The 22,019-nt window shown below is 37.1% G+C and overlaps 1 protein-coding gene across 11 annotated transcripts in view; it reads right to left on the bottom strand.

Moving 5' to 3' along the window:
* The window catches only part of ACACA (acetyl-CoA carboxylase alpha), a 277,310-nt gene that overhangs the window by 219,869 nt on the left and 35,422 nt on the right, over positions 1-22,019 (bottom strand). For 10 of the 11 annotated variants that reach the window (XM_074223508.1, XM_074223498.1, XM_074223501.1 and 7 more), the window contains exons 4-5: positions 5,871-6,003; positions 936-1,074 (exon numbers count right to left, since the gene is read on the bottom strand). In XM_074223508.1, the coding sequence (XP_074079609.1) occupies positions 936-1,074; positions 5,871-6,003 (272 nt within the window). Of the gene's footprint in view, positions 1-935; positions 1,075-5,870; positions 6,004-15,633; positions 16,419-22,019 lie in introns of those variants that run through there. The other variant, XM_074223503.1, reaches the window with a different exon arrangement.

Raw genomic sequence — 22,019 nt, 5'->3', positions numbered from 1 at the left:
CTCAGAGGTAAACAAAAATATCCCAATGTTGGATTCCCTCAGGACCCAAAGACAGCTGGTGATGGAAAATGTTTATGACAACTAAAGGGAATTTCAATCCCCAATTTCTGAAAGATATCTAACAGAGCTTCAGCATGGACTTTCAGACACCTTAGGCAGCACTTTCCTCCCAAAGAGCCCCAGAATTGTGCATCTGAATTTGCTACCTGCCACTAGGTGAGGGACTAAAAGCAGAAACTAAGTGAGCTACAAAGTAAATACTTATCACTTAAATGGGAAAAAAGCTTAAAGCCCAAATTAAATCTTTGGGTAAACTTCGATCTACTTATACTTCAAACACAGAAATCTGAAGTAGGACAAATAGGTTAATGTTTAAAATCAAAGGAGCGAACAATATCTTATTTTGAAGTACAACCCCTCCCAGATTTCTGATTCCAGTTTTTAAAGGAAAAAAGAAAGGCAACATTACATAATGATGGAGGGCCAGCCTGAGAGTAAATATCTAGGTTCAACTCTTGCCTGTGAAACATACACACTGGCTATGTAAAAAGCATCACTGTAGAAATTTCTACACTCAAAATCATCCAATACTGATAAAATCATAGGAACAAAAAAGAAAGGAGGGATAAAAATCAGTACTCTCAATAGTTTTTTTTTTTTGGGGGGGGGTTGCAAGGCAATGGGGTTAAGTGGCTTGCCCAAGGCCATACAGCTAGGTAATTATTAAGTGTCTGAGGCCACATTTGAACTCAGGTATTCCTGACTCCAGGGCCAGTGCTCTATCTACTGTGCCACCTAGCTGCCCCTATTACCAATAGTTTTAAGGGAAACTCATTGGGTTTGGAAACTAGTCTGTCACCTACCTGTAGCCAAAATTTAGCAAACAATGCATAGTCTAGAGTGGTACTAGTTTAAATGACGTTTACATAACTCACCAGCATTCGCTTTAAGATCTTCAGGTGTCACCATGACCACAAATCGTATTGCTCGTTCATTTCTGAACATCTCGTAAGACCATCTACGGATAGATCTCATGCATTTCACTGCAGCAATCCCATTGTTGGCAATGAGAACCTGAGAAAAGTGAAGGGATGACAGTGGAGGAAAAAAGAAAAAAAAAGAAAGTCAATGATAGGAAAAAAGATAAGCAAAAAACCCACCAACATCTTGTCCCCTGAAGGGACCAAGATTATAAGAAGAATTATTATGGGTCAGTCAGTCAGCTAAGAAGTCAATTTAGTGGCCAGGCAAGTGTTACTTTAAAATGTTAGTGAAACACGTATTGTAATATTTCCCAGGAAAAACTAAATCTCCCTCCCTTAAATTCCTGGAGGGTTAAGTCATAATTATAGAGGTGGTATTAGTTCTTCTAACAATGACTTTTCTAAAGAGAAAAGCACTAACTTTATAGAGGTTTAATATTGTTACATAAGAATTGAGGTTCAAGCATTTATAAAGTCCCCTACTATGTGTCAGACATTGTGCTAAGTTTTGAAGATACAAAGTAAGGCAAAAACAATCCCTGCCCTCAAGAAGCTCACAGTCTTACAATAGGAAACTATCATGCAAACTATATGCAGACAAGAAAGAAATACACACAGGAGAAATTAGAGATAATCTCAAAGAAGTATTACATGTTGTTTCTGAAGACAAATGCATAGTTTTCCAAATACTCTACCAACAACCAGCAACTCTCAAAAATAGTGAATTCAGCACCCTGGAATCTAGGGGTGACTCAGCAGAAAGGAGCACCAGGAACACAGTAATGAAATTTACACCGTGAAGAGACAGGCATTTCTTGTCTTTTACCTCCTAACTTCTCCCCTATAATCAAGTCCTATTAAGAGAATAACAGCAGGAAAACAGAAGTAATGGCTTTTAGAAAGGTAAGTAGAAGACTGTGTTACAGAATTCTGTTTTACTCCTTTGAGCACCTGTAAGCTATTTCTCTTGTCTATAAGTTATGTCATCTGAGTCATTCTTCAAGTTTTCTCTGATGTGGCCTAGATAAAGATGAAAATAAATTATTCTTACTACATTTCTGAAATATGCATGAAATGCCTTTATCACATATAGGATATTTGAGAAACCTAATTATCTGGGGGAGGCTTATACATCACAGAAGACTCAAACCATCTGTGTTTTCTACTTTTTAAAAGAGAGAATCTGCAATGTTGAAAGGGATGTGGGAAATCTGGGACACTGATACATTGTTGGTGGAGCTGTGAACTCATACAAACTTTCTGGAGAACAATTTGGAATTTCACCCAAAGGGCAACAAAAATGTGCATACCCTTTGATCCAGCAATACCACTAATGGGACTATACCCTAAAGAGATGACAAAAAAGGGTTAAAAACATCACCTATACAAAAATATTCACAGCAGCCCTGTTTCTGTTGCCAAAGAAATGGAAATTAAGTGAATGTCTTTCAATTGGGGAATGGCCAATAAACTGTGGTATATGTATGTCATGGAACACTATTGTTCTATTAGAAACCAGGAGGGACGGGAATTCAGGAAAGCCTGGAAGGATTTGCATGAGCTGATGCTGAGTAATATGAGCAGAACCAGAAAAACACTGTACACACCCTAACAGCAACATGGGGGTGATGATCAACCTTAATGGACGGGCTCATTCCATCAGTGCAACAATCAGGGACAATTCTGGGATATCTATGATGGAGAATTACCAACTGTATCCAGAGAAAGAACTGTGGAGTCTTAAACAAAGACCAAAGACTTTAATTTTTAAAAACCATTATCTTATTACGTAATTTTGCTATCTCTTATGTGGTATTTTTTTTCCTTAAGGGTATGATTTCTGTCTCATCACATTCAACTTAGATCATTGTATATCATGGAAACAATGTAAAGACTAACAGACTGCATTCTGTGGGGGTGGGGGAAGGGAAGCAAGATTAGGGGGAAAATTGTAAAACTCAAAATAAATAAAATCTTTCTTTAAAAAAAAGAGGTGCAGCTGGGTGGCACAATGGATAGAGCACTGGCCCTGGAGGCAGGAGTACCTGAATTCAAATCCAGACATAGACACTTAATAATTACCTAGTTGTGTGGCCTTGGGCAAGCCACTTAACCCCATTGCCTTGCAAAAACCTAAAAATAAAAATATTTAAAAAAAAAAAGAGAGAATCTGGAAAACTCTTAGCTCCACACTCAAACTATACAGCAATGGAGAATACCCATGCGCCACAGCCCTGTTCAGGTTATCCTTCAGACATTTGATCATGCCCATCCCTGTAAAACCCTATGATCTTTCCAAAAGAAAAAAAACAACTGAAATAAAGTATTCAAAGGTAGAGATTCATTCCTAAAATGAGTAATTAGGAAATAATATGGTAAAGATGTATAAATCCTATAGAAAGATACATCAGAGCTCAGAAAATCCTGACATTTACAGGTATTTACAGAATCTACCAGGCCCTGGTATAACCATGAGTCTTTTTTCTTTATCGAAGATTTTATTTGAATGTTACAATTTTCTCCCAATCTTACTTCCCTCCCCCCCCACCCCCACAGAAAGCAATCTGTCAGTCTTTACTTTGTTTCCATGTTGTACATTGATCCAAACTGAGTGTGATGAGAGAGAAATCATATCCTTAAGGAAGAAACAAAAAGTATGAGATAACAAGATCAGACAATAAGATACCAGATTTTTTTTTCTAAATTAAAGGGAATAGTCCTTGAACTTTGTTCAAACTCCATGGCTCTTTCTCTGGATACAGATGGTATTCTCCATTGTAGACAGCCCAAAATTGTTCCGGATTGTTGCACTGATGGAATGAGCAAGTCCATCAAGGTTGAACAACACTCCCATGTTGCTGTTAGGGTGTACAGTGTTGTTCTGCTCCTGCTCATCTCACTCAGCATCAGTTCATACAAATCCCTCCAACTGAATTCCCATCCCTCCTGGTTTCCAATAGAATAATAATGTTCCATGACATACATATACCACAGTTTGCTAAGCCATTCCCCAATTGAAGGACATTTATACAATTTCCAATTCTTTGCCACCACAAACAGGGCTGCTATGAATATTTTTGTACAAGTGATGTTTTTACCCTTTTTCATCATCTCTTCAGGGTATAGACCCAGTAGTGGTATTGCTGGATCAAAGGGTATGCTCATTTTTTGTTGCCCTTTGGGCATAGTTCCTAATTGTTCTCCAGAAAGGCTGGATGAGTTCACAGTTCCACCAACAGTGTGATAGTGTCCCAGATTTCCCACAACCCTTCCAAGAATGATTATTGTCCTTTTTGGTCATATTGGCCAGTCTGAGAGGTGTGAGGTGGTACCTCAGAGATACTTTAATTGGCATTTCTCTAATAATTCATGATTTAGAACAATTTTTCATATGGCTATGGATTGCTTTGATCTCCTCATCTGTAAATTGCCTTTGCATATCCTTTGACCATTTGTCAATTGGGGAATGGCTTTTTTTTTAAATATGACTCAGTTCTCTGTATATTTTAGAAATGAATCCTTTGTCAGAATCATTAGTTGTAAAGATTCTTTCCCAATTTACTATATTTCTTTTGATCTTGGTTACAGTGGTTTTATCTGTGCAAAAGCTTTTTAATTTAATGTAATAGAAATCATCTAGTTTGTTTTTGATAATGTTCTACATCTCTTCCTTGTCATAAACTGTTCCCCTTCCCATAGATCTGACAGGTAAACTAGTCCTTGATCTTCTAATTTGCTTATAGTATTGTTTTTTATGTCTAAATCCTGTAACCATTTGGATCTTTTCTTGGTAAAGGGTGTAAGGTGTTGGTCTAATCTAAGTAATCTAAGTTTCTTCCATACTAACTTTTTTTTTTTAAGGTTTTTGCAAGGCGAATGGAGTTAAACGGCTTGCCCAAGGCCACACAGCTAGGTAATTATTAAGTGTATGCGACCGGATTTGAACCCAGGTACTCCTGACTCCAAGGCCGGTGCTTTGTGCACTATGCCACCTAGCCTCCCCTCCATAATAACTTCTAATTTTCCCAGCAGTGTTTATCAAAGAGAGTTTTTATCCCAATAGCTGGACTCTTTGGGTTTATCAAACAGCAGATTACTATAATCATTTCCTGCTATTGCACCTAATCTATTCCACTAGTCCACCACTCTATTTCTTAGCCAATACCAAACAGTTCTGATGACTGATGCTTTATAATATAATTTTAGATCAAGTGGGGGCTAAGTCCCCTTCTTTTGCCCTTTTTTCATTAAATTTCTAGAAATTCTTCACTTTTTATTTCTCCATACTTACAATTTTTTCTAACTCATTACAGTAATCTTTTTGGAATTTTGATTGGTAGGCCTAAACAGGTAGTTTAGTTTTGGTAGAGCTGTCATTTTCATTATATTAGCTCTACCTATCCATGAGCAGTTAATATTTGCCCAGTTATTTAAATCTGATTTAATTTGTGTGAGAAGTGTTTTATAATTGTTTTCAAAAAGTTTCTGAGTCTGTCTAGGCAAATAGACTCCCAGGTATTTTATACTGTCTGAAGTTACTTTGAATGGGATTTCTCTTTCTAGCTCTTCCTGCTGTAACTTGCTAGACATACATAGAAAAGTTGAGAATTTATGAACGTTTATTTTATAACCTGCAACTTTGCTAAAATTGCTAATTGTTTCCAGTAGTTTTTTGGATGATTTCTTGGGATTCTCTAGGTAGACCATCATGTCATCTGCAAAGAGTGAGAGTTTTGTCTCTTCCTTCCCAATTCTAATTCCTTCAATTTCTTTTTCTTTTCTAATTGCTGAAGCTAACATTTCTAATACAATATTGAATAGTGATGATAAAGGGTACCATTGTTTCACCCCTGATCTTATTGTATTCCCATCAGTCTTAGACCTTACCTTCTCAATCACTTTATTTCCACCAAAACGAGTAACAAACTCTGCTGGAGAAGCAACAGTGAAATCTCTCTGGGAGTCAATTTTCTTTCTATCTCGACCGTGCTTTACCAGGTGTAGGCCGGACATGCTGGACCTATTAGGGGAGAGAAATCATAATAATCTATAGAAAGGATTTTATCACCAAGACTATTTCCCTGGAATACCTGTTTTTCCCCTCATCAGACACATTGTAAATTGACAGTTCCGTCTGGCACCTCTTGGAAACAAGAAAACTTCCTCTCAAATAGAGGTTCTATAGAGAAACAATATTATTGTAAGAAAATGGATAAATCTGTGGGTAGGAATCAAATGGAGAAGAAAAAAATATATAACCGATTATAGTTAAGAACTAAAAAAGATGTTAGAAATCTTCTAGTCCAACTTTCTTATTTTATAGATAAGATAAATGAAGCTATAAGAAATTTAAGTGAATTGCATCTGAAAGTCAAGCATCTAAATTAGTCAAAGAGTTAAAATTGAGGCTTCCTAATAACCAGTTTTTCCTAATACTACACAACTACTTCTTGATTGAGGGTCTCAGAACTAGGGCAAATTTCCAGTTTCTTGGTTTTTGAAAGAGATAGGGACTTGAGATTAGCATTAAGTTTGAATGTGAGAAGAAGAGCAAGGAAATCTGTACAGAAGGCATCAAAGATGAACTTGAGGAAGGAGAGTATGAAATTTACATAGATACCTGAGAAATTATACAACAGAAACAGAAAAGTATTGAGGCTCCAAAGGAGGGGGGTAGTAAAGAGAGAACTCCATCTAGCTTTCAAAAGTGACATTCTTAGTTAAGGAGGTAAATAGATTGTTAGAAAAACCAGATATGGTAGACTTATGGAGGAAATTGAATGGGGATAGCAAGGAATATACCTTTTTCTCTGCAGTACATGGCACTTATACAAAAACTGACCAAGTACTAGGACATAAAAACCTAATGATCAACTACAGAAAGGCAGAATTAATGAATGCATCTTTCTCAGATCACAATGCAATGAAAGTCATGTGCAATATTGGGCCAAGGAGACAGAGACCCAGAACCAATTGGAAACTGAATAACCTCATTTTAAAGAATGAATGACCCAAAAAGCAAATTACAGAAAGAATTAATCATTTTATCCTAGATAATGACAATAATGAAATAACATACCAAAACCTATGAGATTCACTCAAAGTGGCTGTCAGGGATATATATTATACATAGCTTTAAATGCTTACATGAACAAATTAGAGAAAGAGGAAATCAATGAACAAAACATGCAACTAAAAAAATAGAGAAAGAACAAATTAAAAATCAAAAATCTCCAATTCAATACCAAATTAGAAATTCTGAAAATTAAAGGAGAAATTAATAAAATTGAAAAGTGACATTCTTCAACACAGCTCACATGACAGATTGGGACCTAAACAAAAGCAAGGAGATTTGTGGCATCTCAATCAATGCCATATGTGTACTGGTTGAAGAAAGGGATTATGTTTAGCCTCAAGAAAAAAAGGCATAAGAAGGGGCACAATAGCTATCTTCAAGTAGTTGAAGGTCTGTAATATGGAAGAAGAAACTGACTTGTTCTTGATCCTCAAAGGCAAAGCCAAGATCTATGGGTTCAAGCTGCAAATTAACACATATAATCTTGACAGGCGGAAAAACTCATCAACTTAAACTAGAGCTGTCCAAAAGGGAAAATGGTTACCTGGAAAGATAACAAATTTTTCCTCCTCACTAGAGGTCTTCAAGCAAAAACTGGACAATCGTTTAGTTTCTTCTTCAGGGAGAAGATAGGAATTTATTTATTTATTTATTTATTTGTTTGTTTGTTTTACTTAAGACTAAATGGCCTTTAAAGTCCCTTTCAAATCTAAGATTCTTGGAAAATCAAAATATAGTTCATTATGAATATGACCAAATTATAAAAACCACATGGTGATGAAGGTCAATAGGAGAGAAAGCTGCTTCCCTAAGCCTAGTGCTGTACCCTCATGGAAGTCTCTCATCCTGCATTCATTCTAATCTGCAACCCTAGAGAAAATACTTTGTAACTCCAAAAGTTAATTAAATATCAGTTCATCAGTTAGGTTTCCTACCTATCCCTTCAGCAGAAAACATAATAGATTAATAATGCAGAATGAGACACATTTGGGGGCAAAACCCATATGTGAATTTGTTTTGCTTAATTTTGAATATTTAGTAAGGGAGTTTTACTTTTCTACTTTTCAGTGGGAGGGAGGAAAAATGATTGCTTTTTGAAACAAAAGTATATATAATTACAAATTAAAAAGAAAATAACTCAATCAACAAGTTATGTCAATGGATGCCTAACAGTAAAATCTGAATATGACACCATAGAAGAAAATTCAACTAGAAAATTTCTATCATCCTTTTCAGCTCTAACATTATATGACTTTAAAATACAGAAAGTGTGGTAGCTTGGAAAGAGTACTAGTTTGAAATGGGAGGACATGTTTTCAAAAATCCAGATTCCATCATTTATTACTTGTGTGACCTTAGGCACATCACTTAACCTTACTCTGACTCTCAGTTGTGTCATCTGTAAATTGAAAGTTATACTAAATGATCTCTGACACTCTCCCAGCTCTAAATCTACAAGCCTATAAATTCAATAACTGAAAGGAGGGGGAGAAAAAAAACAAATTTGAAATCAAGCAGCTTTCTATTCTGTCACCAACTTCAATGCCAAGTTTCTTCCAAAAAACAAAAGAATGTTTCTAAACCCCATAAAGCATCTGGATAACTTGTGGGGTTTTTTGCTGCCAGTTCTTTAATAAAATTGTTTCTTGCTCCCAGTTCTGGTTTCAGATTTGTTTCTGTATTATCACATCCCTTTTGGAATAGAAGTCCTTTCCTTGAATGTAGCCTTTTTTGGGTATAATCACAAATAATCATAAAATAATTAATTATTTTTCCTACTCTGAATACATATCTTAGAGAGCATATATTCCAAACCTTTCATTTTATAAAGAAGAAAAATGAGGCCCAAACAGGGGGGAGAAAATATTCACAGAGCTACATAATGGGAGACTTAAACCAGAACCCAGGTCTTCTGACGTCTATCAGAGAGATCTTTCTTTCCATTACACTACAGTACCTCTCTATGTTAAATATTTATAAACTATAAACAGAATGGATGTTCTCTACATTTCTCTCCAAGGGTCTGCATTGAGCTAGTTCAGTCACTGAGATTATTTTCTAGATGACACTAAAAAAAAAAAAGAACATTCCTCCTATCAAGGAATTAATTGCCCCAATAATTTCCTCTTGATTTCTTAATCTGAGCAAAATCTTAAAAATTCAAGGATTAACATTCACCAATGAAAAGCTACTGTTAACCTGATATCAATGTCTGGTCAACCCACTAAGCCTGAAAACCTGCCCAGGAATGGCTATACATGCTGATTAACATACAATACATGTAGATTGACATTTCTAAGTCTAGTATTCCCCAGCCCCCATTCATTTTGTAAATAAAGAAATGAAAGCCCAGAAGAACAGGATGACTAGAGTCTGGTTTTTCTCTCAATCCAAGTTCTCTTATTAGATCATCCTGACTCTCCAATGGCAATTAATAGCTTATACTTATGTAATATCTTACTATTCACAAAAAACGTTGTAGGCTCACAAGTGAATAAGCATCTGCAGCAACAGGACAGATTTGGGTCAGAGAATAAAAAGAACTTGGAGGTAGTAATGGACCCATATAAAACACTAAAGAGCTGAGAAAGGATGCATACTTTCTTTGCCTCTAGAGGGCTCTACCAAGAAGTTCCATTTCCCATTTTCTCTTTTCATATTTCTCTGCTTCTCTTTCATCTCTACCAGTCATGTCCTATCTCTTCCCTCTTCTCTCTCTAACTTCTCTCCCAAACCCTCCCTTTTTCATCTTCTATCACTTCCCTGATCAAATTGCTATGTCCAGTCTCCAAGGAGGTCAATAACAAAAAGAAAGGCCCTATACATATGAAAATAGTTACAGAAGTCCTTTTTATGATGGCAAAGAACTAAAAAAAAGAAAAGCAGATACCCACCAACTAGGGAATGACTAAACAAACTGATGCATGAATGTAATGTAATAATATTGGGCAATAAGAATTGACAAATAGGACATATACAGATAGGCATGGAAGACTTTGGAGAGCTGATACAAAGTGAAAGAAATAAGCAGAACAAAACTATAATAATGGAAATGAAAATAACAATAATTAAAAATGAATGTCACAAAACTGTAACAGATCAAGTTTTGATACCAAAGATGAGATATAAGACACGTCCCCCTGCTTTTTTTACTAAGACTGGAGACCACAGACATGAACATGATTGCATTTAACATCAGGTCTTTTGTGATATTTTGATTCGCTATGCTAAGCTTTTTTTACTTCATTTTTCTTCTTTATTAAAATAGATGAATCTCTGGAAGAGGTAAGGGAAATAAGATATGAGAGAGACAAAATCAAAAGATTCAAAAAAGAACCTTCTAATTAAAAAGAGACAAACTCCTTAACTTAACAATTAATGTAAACTCACAATACTACTCTACCTCCCTTCATACACTTATGTTCAGACCAAAAATAGAGGTCTAGCTATTCCTTTATCCCAAAATATTATCTTCCATTGCCATTCATTCAGAGAGGTTACCCCTCCCCCACCAACTTCAGTTTTTAATGCACTCCTAGCTCAAAGGTTCAAGTGACCCTTGAGCTGACATCTTGACCTTGGTCCAGAGAAATTTTGACCTTTCCCTTAAATTTCCCCAAAGTACTTTATCTAAATCTCTCTTTTGTCCCATCATACTTTATATTAAACTTTTTAACATATAAATTAATTTTCCCCTTCAAATGACAATAAACTCTTTGAAACCAGGGTCTCTTTCATTTTTCATCTTTTTGTCTTCAGAATCTAGTTCGGTGAACTCATTTATTCACCACAACAACCAAAACAATGCCACCATTTTGTCAAGTGTTATAATTAACATTTCCATTTTACAGAGAAAATCCCAGAGAGGAAGCGATTTGTCCAAAGTAACATACAGTTAACAAGTAGTAGTAGAATCAAGACTCAAACCCATGTCTTCTGACTCCAATGTCCAAGTTCAGTGTTCTTTCTATACTGAAGGATAGAACCAGGGATGCATAATTTCTAATCTAAGAGGGAGGAACTACTTCCATACAACCTAATTTATTTTTCTTTTGGTTTCATGTCTTGGGTCTATAGGTTGGTTCCAGTTCATGTAATTGGCAAGAAACTATCAATGCTACTTACTCTATGAATCCAAAGTTCATTTGAAAACAAAAAGGCCCAGTGCTCTGGAGAGAGATTGTATGAAGAAAAAAAGGTGGGAAGGGCTCATCACTAAGAAATCAAGGTCCATGAGTATGGCAACAGGTAATCATTTCTTTAGCAGCATTCAATGCTTGGTCCAACATTCTGGCATTGACTCAAAAGGAAACATATTCTGAATCCACACTTTGTGAATCACAGCATCTGAGAGCCAGCACAAATCAAATTCTAACTTTTCCTCCTACTTCCATAATATCAGACCTTTTCAGAAACACAAAGATCCATAAGTGACCTGTATCATCATGGTTAATGTAGATTATAACATCTAAGACAAGATATAGTTATTTTTGTTTGTATTGTCGGTTATCTAGTAACACAGGTGATTACACAAGTCTATGGGACTAGAGGGTAGGATATAAAAACTTATGAAAAAAAGAAGCCTTTCTATTTTAACAAACTGATGTAGGGCCTCAGATATAAATTAATGAGAGGTTGTAAATTTCTGATTTGAAGAAGTAGTTTAGTACAGCACACTAACATGCCTAAAACTTGTTAGGTTGTCATAATTCCCAGATGACTTAGAACAAGACACGTAGCCCCTCTGAGCCTAATTTTCCTCTTCTATGAAATAAGCAAGGACCAGGTGACTTCTGAAGTCCTCAGCTCTAACTCTCTAAATGCCACAGCATACAGATCACATGCACAGCTGCTGGTCTGGGCTTGACATGAGACAAAGCTACACTGCTCTGCTCCACTTATAGCCTAGGAGACTTCACCCATTCAGGATGCTGCTTCCCTGGGTGTAAAATGAAGGGCTAATACTAAGAGTTCTCTAAGTTCTCTGTCAGCTTTAAATCCCATAAAATAATATGAAAATTGAGATTCCCCAGGACACTCACTGATACCTGGCTAACAGCTTGCTGGATAACCAGCCCTCTCAGAAAGGGAGAGGCAGCACCATCACAAAAGCAGCCTAGAAGCTCCCCTAAGGCACAGCTTTCTCCCTGATCAAGGAAGGCAAGCTCTCTCATCAAGAGGAATGAAAAGGAAAGAAATTACCTCCTGCAATGAAAATATTCTCAAAAACAACTATTCAAAACCAGACAGATTCTCTTCTTCCTGATGAAGGGGTTCTTTATATACATACAACTCAAAATCTATATGTCCACTATATGTCCATATGCATCCTTATAAATAGTGGATACCAGCTTCCTGCAGGCAGCTAGAACAAAGTTCTTTATGCCACTTTCATTACTCTGCAAATCACATCAACTCCAAAATTAGTTTTGCCACACTAGCGACTATTTACTTATGCCTTCATGGCTCTAGAGGAATGGGTGTCAAAAATTAAATAATCTTAAATAACGAATGGAACTGGTATGAAAATTTATATAAAATTTTATTTGATTCTCATCACCACCCTATTTGGAAGGTAAGACAAGTATTATTATTCTTATTTTAGAGATCAGGAAACTGAGGCACTGAAAAAGTAGGACATACAAGCTTGTAAGCCTGAGTGGAAGAATTCAAATCCAGCTGTCTCCTAGTTCTTTCCACTCTACCAGTTACCAAAAGATTTTTTGTTTTCAGAAACTTGGTTAAAAAAAAAGGGCAAATACAAAATACAAAGTGGTTGGAGCCTTAAGATGACAAGAGTCGCACAATATTTAGAAGTAGTTTCACATGTTTAATAAATATCTAATAATATTCCTAGGGAGGAAGATTGGCAAGAGCCCTGGATTTATAATTATATGTCCATTCAAATCCTAGCCTGGCTACTTGTGTCTCTGTGTGTACATGTGTGTGCATGCTTACCCTCATGCATCACTATGTATATATGTGTGTGTATATACATACATACACACATATTGCATGTGTACATGTACAAATATATGGCACTTGAGCACATATACGCATATATTGACTTCGAAAACCCACTTTCATTTATGGGGTTGATCCACATGATCTCTTTAGTTCCTTTCTGTTCTGGATCCTATGAAACAGGAAAGGTATTTATCCGTGGACCTACTGTATGCCTAGCACTTTTCCAATGATGACAGAAATGGCCAGTACTGTACAAAGTATCACCGTAATTTTTTTCAATTTCCTTTGTATAAATAGTTCCAACTTCTAGATGAGTGTAATGGTCAGTCAAAGATAGAAAAACAGACAAAACTGTATCCTAAGCCATGTGTAATTAATCAATAGCGCAAACCATGCCACCATTTTCTCAATTGGGACATGTGAGAGTCACAAAAAAAATTCACCAGGACACCCAACAAAGAAGACAACAAGGGAGGGAGAGAAGGGGAGAGGGAAGAAAGAAGCATCTATCTATTCAGAACTACCAGGATACCAGACACTGTATTGAGCATTTTACAGATATCCACTTTGACCCTCAAAACAACCCTGTGAGACAGGTGCCTCCTCCTTCATCTCAGTAATTAGACACAGATTCCACAAAACTTCCTTTGCCTGGATTATTCCTTCAGTTCTCCCCTACAATGTTTCTAGTTCCATGTCACTCTCTGCTCCAAATTCTTCAGTAGTTCTCATTACTCCTCAATATTACATTCAAGATCCCCCTCCAGTTCACCCTCCACTCAGCTGTCAAGGTGTCTTCCCAAAACCCAGATCTGACCAAGTTAATAATCAACCAACTCCCCTTTTCCAGTCAGTCCCCTTACATAGTAATCCCAGTCTCTCCCCAAAAGTGAACCAGTGACACTGTCCATCTTACTCTGCTCTGGGCATTTTCACTACCTATCCCCATGCTTTTCAACCAAATCAATAAGCATTTATAAAACACCTATTGTGTGTAAGCGACTCTGCTAAAGCATTAGGGGAACAAAGAAAAGCAAAATTCTCAGATCTCTTTAATGGGGAAGACAACTTGCAAACAGTTATTACTGCCTCCTGACTTCTTTCAAATCTAAGTTAAAATCCCACCTTCTAGGAATCTTTTGCATATGGGTTGCTACTATAAAATCCTCATAATGCAAATGCTTTCCTTTGGATAATTATCTCCAATTTATCCTATATATGGCTTATTTGTACACAGTTGTTGGCATATTGTCTTCCTATTAGACTGTTACGTTTTGTTTTTTAGTTTTTGCAAGGCAATGGGGTTAAGTGGCTTGCCCAAGGCCACACAGCTATGTAATTATTAAGTGTCTGAGGCCGGATTTGAACTCAAGGACTCCTGACTCCAGGGCCAGTGCTCTATCCACTGCACCACCTAGCTGCCCCTTCCTATTAGACTGTGAGGCAAGTAGGCTCTAGTCTTTCTTTCTATCCCTAGGACTTAGTACAACACCTAGGATCTAGTAGAACTTCCTAAAGTGTTTACAAACTGACTGAGCATACACAATGTAATCCCAATTTACCTTTCTAAACTTCCCTCCTTCTCTATTCAATATGGCTCAATTGTCTCTCAGTAGCAACAATATTTGACGTTTCCATAGCATTTTTCAACTCATTGTGTTTTACATACATTATCTCATTTGAATCTGACAATTTTGAAAAAAGTATGATAGACAAAATTATTACTATTTTATAGATAAGAATATTGATGTACATGAAAGTTATAGTACTGATATGCATGGCTTGCCCACAACCAGAAAACAATAAGAATAATAATGATGATAATATTTTGAGTCTCAAGTGTCTAGAAACAATTAAGAGCCATATATCTCCCCATACCAAGTATATATCACAATGTCTCTCAGTTGAATGAGACAGGTGATCTAAAAGCAAGTTTTAGAGGTGGGAGTAATGATCCTTATCTGTTGGTAGAGGGGACAAAATCTAGATTTCTTCAGTAGGCAGCTTAGGCTATGTCAAATTCTAGGTCCTGTACCTAATGATACCAGCCTTAGTTCCAATAGCAGAAATAAAGAAATCTCCAAAGAATAGGAGTTCAGGCACAGATAGCCCCGTCATATGTCACTACCAACTGTTATAGCCTCTTTCCAAAGCTCCAGACACACAGCATAGAAAGCAGTAGCAACTGTACAAAGCTATCACTATAAAAGTACCACATACAATTGTAGGCCACTAATGTTTCTTCCTCATCAAAAGACTACTTAACAGACACATGCAAAAGAAGCCTTGTCTCCTGAAAAAATAACCGAACTCAACACAACTTTATGCCACAAAACCAACTCATGCTACAATGCTAAACATGCTAATAGGTCCTTCTTTCAAATTCGTACATTTTCTAGGGAAAAACTAGAACATCAAGAGTAGATTTTTCTGAACATATTTATTTTTTAAGCTTTATTTTATCATAAATAGGATTCTTAATTCTGGATTCAAAGACTAATTAAATCCACCCCATTCAGAAACCAAATCATCATTAGTCAAAAAAAAAAAAACAACTCTGCTGCTTTCACAAAAAAAAAAGAAAAGAAAAGGCAGCTGACATCTTACCTTTGGAGCATGTGATACCTCATCTCTTTATTTTCCTCTGTAGAATCCTCCATATCAGTCTAGAAAAGGGCTTGCAGATTTTTCTTCAGATTTCTGCCTTGTAAACACAAGCTACAGCTCCTCCTTTCTCCTGTTAGAGCTGATTAAAACCCAGCAGGACAGAGATCATGCATGTCCTGCCTTTCTCCTGGTCCTCTGCTGGCCAGAAAGTAACAATACTTGTAGAATGCTTTAAACAACATATGGCTTTGTCCCTTATTCTGGTATTTCCCCACTTCTTTCCCCTTAGCCTATTCCCCCAAATATCTGACTAACACAAGAGCTAGTCGATTTCCCCAGGGGCTAATAGGGGAGGGGAGAAAACATAAAAGATTATGTAACTAGAAAGCAGGACTGACAGCTCGTTCTAGCTGCAATAGACATGTCTCAGCAGTGGTCACTCTCTCCTAACAGCCACAAAAGCAAACCTCCACAGCCTCCCAGGCTGCCAGAAACACATGACAGGCATGGATCCAGGGAGAGAAACAAGGAAGGCAAAGTTGAAAAGGGCAAGAACCAGCCAGAGCAAATAAGAGCATCCAGAAACCCACAGCAGAGTCAGCACACACTAAGCAGGTAATATTAGAAAGAAAAAAAAGAATCTCAAAGTTCACAGATAGCTAGAACACTAGGTCAGCAATAATAAAAGCCCATTCAAAGGCTACATAATTTTGAACAAGACAAACACTGCTAAATCAATGCAGATTCCAGTCTGATATAAGGGGACAAACACCCTTAGGAGAATTTTTAAAACAACCAATATAAGCTAAGACCCTGTAGGCAGAAACACAACTAAAGCCAGTAAAAATGAGACATGAAGCAGTTGGCAATAGATGGTGCTGTGGGAGCAATTCAGATAAGGAAAATAAATCCCTGGGGACATATTTTAGAGGAATAGATCCAAACTAGTTTAAACAGGGAAAAACAACCTTGTTTGGAATAGGCATAAGGAGATGTAGCTGGAATAGGCTTGCATGTATATAAAGTCAAGTGAGCATTCTCTGACAGGTTTGTTTCAGGAAGCAGACAAAGCATAAATCTATAGATAAGTGGAAAAGGAAGAAACCATGCCCTAAAAAGAAATAATTTCTCTGTCAAATGTGACAAACAGAACCTTGAAAGAGGCAGCAGCATCTTGTGCTGGAAAAGAAACACAAAGGGCCCAAAAGACCTGAACAACCAATAACTTGGAAAATATCCACCCATGGCTATACCATAATTTCCTATGAACTATCACTAGCCAATTCACCGGAGGCAACTTCGCCAATCCATCCATTCCCTGGGTGGATAAAATCATCCAACAAGAACAATTAAAAATACAATTTCTTGCTGATCAAATACCAATACTCTGTGCTATAAGACTGTAAGACATGAGGTACAAATGAGATCAGGAATGAATAAATTTGATTACCAAATACTCAAAAAACCTAGCCTTCATCACCCCCTCTGATCATCATTCACATGCAAAGAGAGAAGTCCCTGTTTTCTCATGTTTTATCTAATAGCCACTTTTCCACATTCATTCAAAGAAAGCATGTCACAATGCCTGATAAGTATGATCTGTCAATCAAATTTCCTTCCTCCCTACATATATCTGAGAAGGACCAGTTTAACAAGTAAAAGAAATCTGCCTCCAAACCATCTAGTGCTCTCCCTCCCTACTCCACCTCATGGATCTCTACAGCACTGCTCAGGCTGCCAAGAATACAGTGCTAGGGCTTTTGTTAAAAACAGTTTGTGATCAGAGACCCAGAAAACACACTTTCTTTCCCTCTCCTCCTTCTCCTTCTTTCTCTCCCTCCTTGTCTTCCTCTTTCACTCTCTCTCTCTCTCTTTCTCACACATATGACAAAATATAGCAACACACATACACACACACACACACACACACACACAAACATGTGTCTCCCCCAGAGTAAACAATATCTTTTAAAATAACATCATTTCCTATCTTTGTTAAAATGAATCCAACATCCTAGAAGACAATGAAAGATCAGTGACAGAATAAAAGCAGTTCATTTTGCATATCAGGAAATCCACTCATGAATACACATACACACACACACACACACACACACAGGATTCCTGTTGCCCCCTTCCTTTTAAAATAACAGCCCAATCTCCCAAAATCCCCAAACACAGAGCCGAGGTCTCTCTTAATTTTCCATTGCTCTCTAGAGTTTTCTCTATTATGACAGGAAAAAGGAAAAACAGCCCCATAGTCGAGCCTCCAAGTTCCCAGGTAACCCATCCTCTTGCACAATGGACAGATGGGCAAACACATACCTGATACAAATCCCAGTTAGGAGCCCACACTGATCCCAGCATTGTAACATGCCAAGCACCAAGGATGACGTAGCAGTTTATCCCAAAGACAGTGATGCATTAGCTGGTTTGGTTGCAATGCAGTCTGAGATATACTGCAGCATACATACATACATACATACATACATACATACACACATATACATTAGACCTTTTACAAGCAGGAAGGAAACAACTCAATATGTACTTTGCGCAATGGCTCCCTTAAATCCACAGAATTTCAGTGGGAGAAAGATGGGTATAAAAATAACCTGAAACAAATTGGACCAAAACCCAGAGTCAATACAAGATCTGGTCCTCATCTCCCATACAGAATACAGTGTATTATCAACCTTTCAAGGGATGTAACACTTGTTCAAAGACTCAAAAGTAAGAATCTTATATACAAACAATGAAATGAAGATTATTTCCTGTCAGACATCCAATTATTATAGATCATTGTTCCACTGCTTGATATTTGAATTTAACCCATTTGAAAATAACAAATCTATATTCCTTTGGGTTGTTATATATTAACTACTAAAAATACAATAAAACATTTGAATTCTTTCAGACTAAGAGTTTTGCAACTATCATGAGATTTTAATTTATTGGGAAGGGAGAAAAAGAGGGATGATGATGAGAGACTATAGTCTTTTGTAGAAATTAAAATTGCATTTTGAGTTTAGATTCAGTGGTATTCAAAGGCACTGAAGGGGATGAGAGTTTATGCAAATCAAAGGTAAAATGAATATTATTTAATGTGAGCAAATTGGGGAGTAGGGTAGCATTACGAACCAATCAGATGTTAAATAGACATAGTGTGACCAAAGTCTGAAGATCTGTTTGAAGTACCTTTAAGGATTAATATCATATTCCAGAAGCAATCAAACATAGAATTTCAATATCATAACATGCAGTTCAAGGCCTGCTCTGGGACCAGGGCTCAGATATCATGGTTCCTGTCATGGTCCCTCCCAATTTGGCCATCAGTTCTTGTCCAACTCAGTAGCCTGCTCTTTTCAAAATTTCTTATTTTATCTCATTTTCTTTCTCTCTTGGAATTTTTAACCTAGCTTTAGTGAATGATTCCTTTTGTGCTATCTACAAATAGACCCACATCTTCACTTAACCCTATTAGCCTGCCTCGCCAACTATCATCCTACATCTCTCCTTTCTTTTCACAACCAAACTCTTAAAAAAACCATCTTTACTCAATGTCTCCTCCACTCTGTCCTCTCCCACTCACTTCTCAACGACTTGATACCACTCAACTAAACTGCTCTCCAAAGTCATTGCTCTCTCTTAATTAATCAATATAAAACTTTTTCTCATCACCCTTTCTCAGACATGACCCCTCTACAGCACTTGACATGGCTGACCACCTACTTTTCCTACATACACTGTTGTCCTTACATTTTTGTAGTCCTGCCAATAATAATCAATATTTGCCGGATCTGTGCTAAGCATTTATAATTTCTATATCATTGATCCTGCTACTGTCCCCATTATAAAGAAGAAGAAACAAGACAAAGAGGTTACATGACTTGAGTAGTTTCACATAGTTCATAACTATCTGAGGTTGGATTTGAACTCAAATCTTCCTGATTCCAGTCACAGTGGCACATTATATATATATATATATATATATATATATATATATTATATATATATATATATAATGCCAAAAAGCCAATGTTAATAACTGTTCTTTCCCAGTTCTGATTTTATGTTAACACTCCTTCTCAATCTCCTTTGCTCTTCTAGAATCCCAAATTCTTTCTAAGTTCAGCTCAAATGCTTCCTCCAACAAGAAATTGTTTCCTGATTCTGGTTTCCCATTCCCAGATGTTAGCACCTTCCCAAAAGTTATCCTGCAGCATATATTTTACATAGATAATGGGCAAATCTAAACAATGTGAAGATTATCCAACTGCTCAAAAAGAGATTACAGTAGACCCCTTGCTGGCAATGGGTACAGTTGGTGTTGACTGGCAATTCCATTGTCCATACATAGTTCCAGATTGCAGTTCCAGAGTGAAGAGGAGCACTGATAGTTGATCACTGGGCAGCAGGGGCCCTGATCACAGTACTAAGGCAAGAAAGGAACATCAGCATGCAGCTGCAAGGGAGCAGCTTCCCATCCTTGGTAAAAAGCAGAGTGCAGACTTAAAAAGCAATGACCACATCTCTCCCAGGATCATACCACCTTGGAAGCCCCAAAAACTTGAAGGACTCCCCCCAACCCCTCTAAGAACATGCTCTGAAAACAGAAGCACAAAAAGGTCTGAAGTTTGGGCTTGTTGTACAAAGCCAAACTTTAACATAAAGTTCAAAACCAAGATGTAGGCTGGGAAAATACACAAATAACAATAACAAAAAAGAATCGACTCTAAAAAGCTATCACATAGCAAGGAAGACCAACTAAGACACAAAGAAGAAGACAAGAAAGTAAAAATAGATACTAAAAAAAAAGTCTCAAAGAAAAATAATAAATTTGAACCAAGCCAACAAAAATTACTCAAAGAATTAAAAGAGGTTAAGAGAGGTACAGGAAAAACTGAGAAAACAAACAAGATTGGTAGAAGAAAAGTAAGAAAATTAACATCTTGGTAAAAGAGTAAATAAAATAATGCCTTAAAAAACTGACTGAAAGAAAAAAATGTTAAAAAGTAGAACTGGCCAAATTGAAAAAGAGGTACAATACCTCTCAGAAGAAAATAATTCCATTGAATTAGAATTGGAGGGGGCATGGCCAAAATGGTGGCATAAAGGCAGCATTTCCCCAGGCACGTTTTCCCCCTAAAACTCCAAAAGCCAACAAATTATGACTCTAGCCAAAATTTAGAGGGGCAGAACCCACAGAAAGACTGAGGAATACATTTTCCCATTCCAAGATAACTTAAAAGTTCTGTGAGAAAGGTGTGTTTCACCAGGACCAGTGGTTGGGAAAAAAGCCGCATTGCTAATAAGCGCAGGCCAGCCCAGCCAAACCCAGTCCAGAGAGATCACCAGCAACAGCTTGAAGGGGCTGGGAAAGAATTCTGCTACACAAGAATGAGGGAGTCAGGGAGCACCAGTCACAGGTACAGAGAGAATCTGGAGAAAGCAGCCTGCACCACCAGGGCAAAGTCCACAGACAGTAAGGGGTCTGGGAAAACTGCAGAAATTTACCTGCTCTCCTTCAGGTTAGGACTCTGCTGTTTGCATACACTCAGATCCAGTTTGCAGTTTGGGCTTCCATATTAAGATGACCAAGCAGGACCCCTGCTTACAGCTCAAGGGCAGAGGGAAATAAGGTGATAATTTACATATCAAAGCACAGGCAAGAGAACATAAGACCTTGGAGGAATAAAGGCCCCAGTGGGGTGTACCCCTCCCCCAAAAAAACCCCAAAGCCTTGGAAGTGCTGTAAATTAATCTTGGGCTGAGGAAATGAATAAACAACAGAAAAAGAAGAATTTGACCATAGAGAATTACTTTAGTCCCAAGGAAGATCAAAACACATACTCAAATGACGACAAAATTGAAGATTCTTTATCCAAAACCTCTAAGAGAAATAGGAAATAGGCTCAGACTATGGATGAGCTCAAAAAAAAAAAAAAAAAAAACTTTGAAAAGCAATTAAGGAAGGTGGAGGAAAAACTGGGAGAAGAAATGAGAGCAATGTAGAAAAATCATGAAAACCAAATCAATAGCTTGGTGAAAGAAATACAAAAAGAAAATACTGTAGAAAATAATATGTTAAAAACCAGTTTAGGCCAAATGGAAATGGAAAAACAAAAGACAAATAAATGAGGAGAAGAATACCTTAAAAAGAAGAATTGGGGAAGCTAGGTGGCGTAGTGGATAAAGCACTGGCCTTGGAGTCAGGAGTACCTGGGTTCAAATCCAGTCTCACACACTTAATAATGACCTAGCTGTGTGGTCTTGGGCAAGCCACTTAACCCCCCATTTGCCTTGCAAAAAACGTAAAAAAAAAAAAAAAAAAGAATTGGCCAACTGAAAAAGGAGATAAAAAAGCTCTCTGAAAAAACTCCTTC

The sequence above is a fragment of the Macrotis lagotis genome, chromosome 2 (assembly GCF_037893015.1).
Source record: "Macrotis lagotis isolate mMagLag1 chromosome 2, bilby.v1.9.chrom.fasta, whole genome shotgun sequence".
In the NCBI taxonomy this organism is placed as follows: Eukaryota; Metazoa; Chordata; class Mammalia; order Peramelemorphia; family Peramelidae; genus Macrotis; species Macrotis lagotis.
This window is presented reverse-complemented; position numbering and strand designations above follow the sequence as displayed.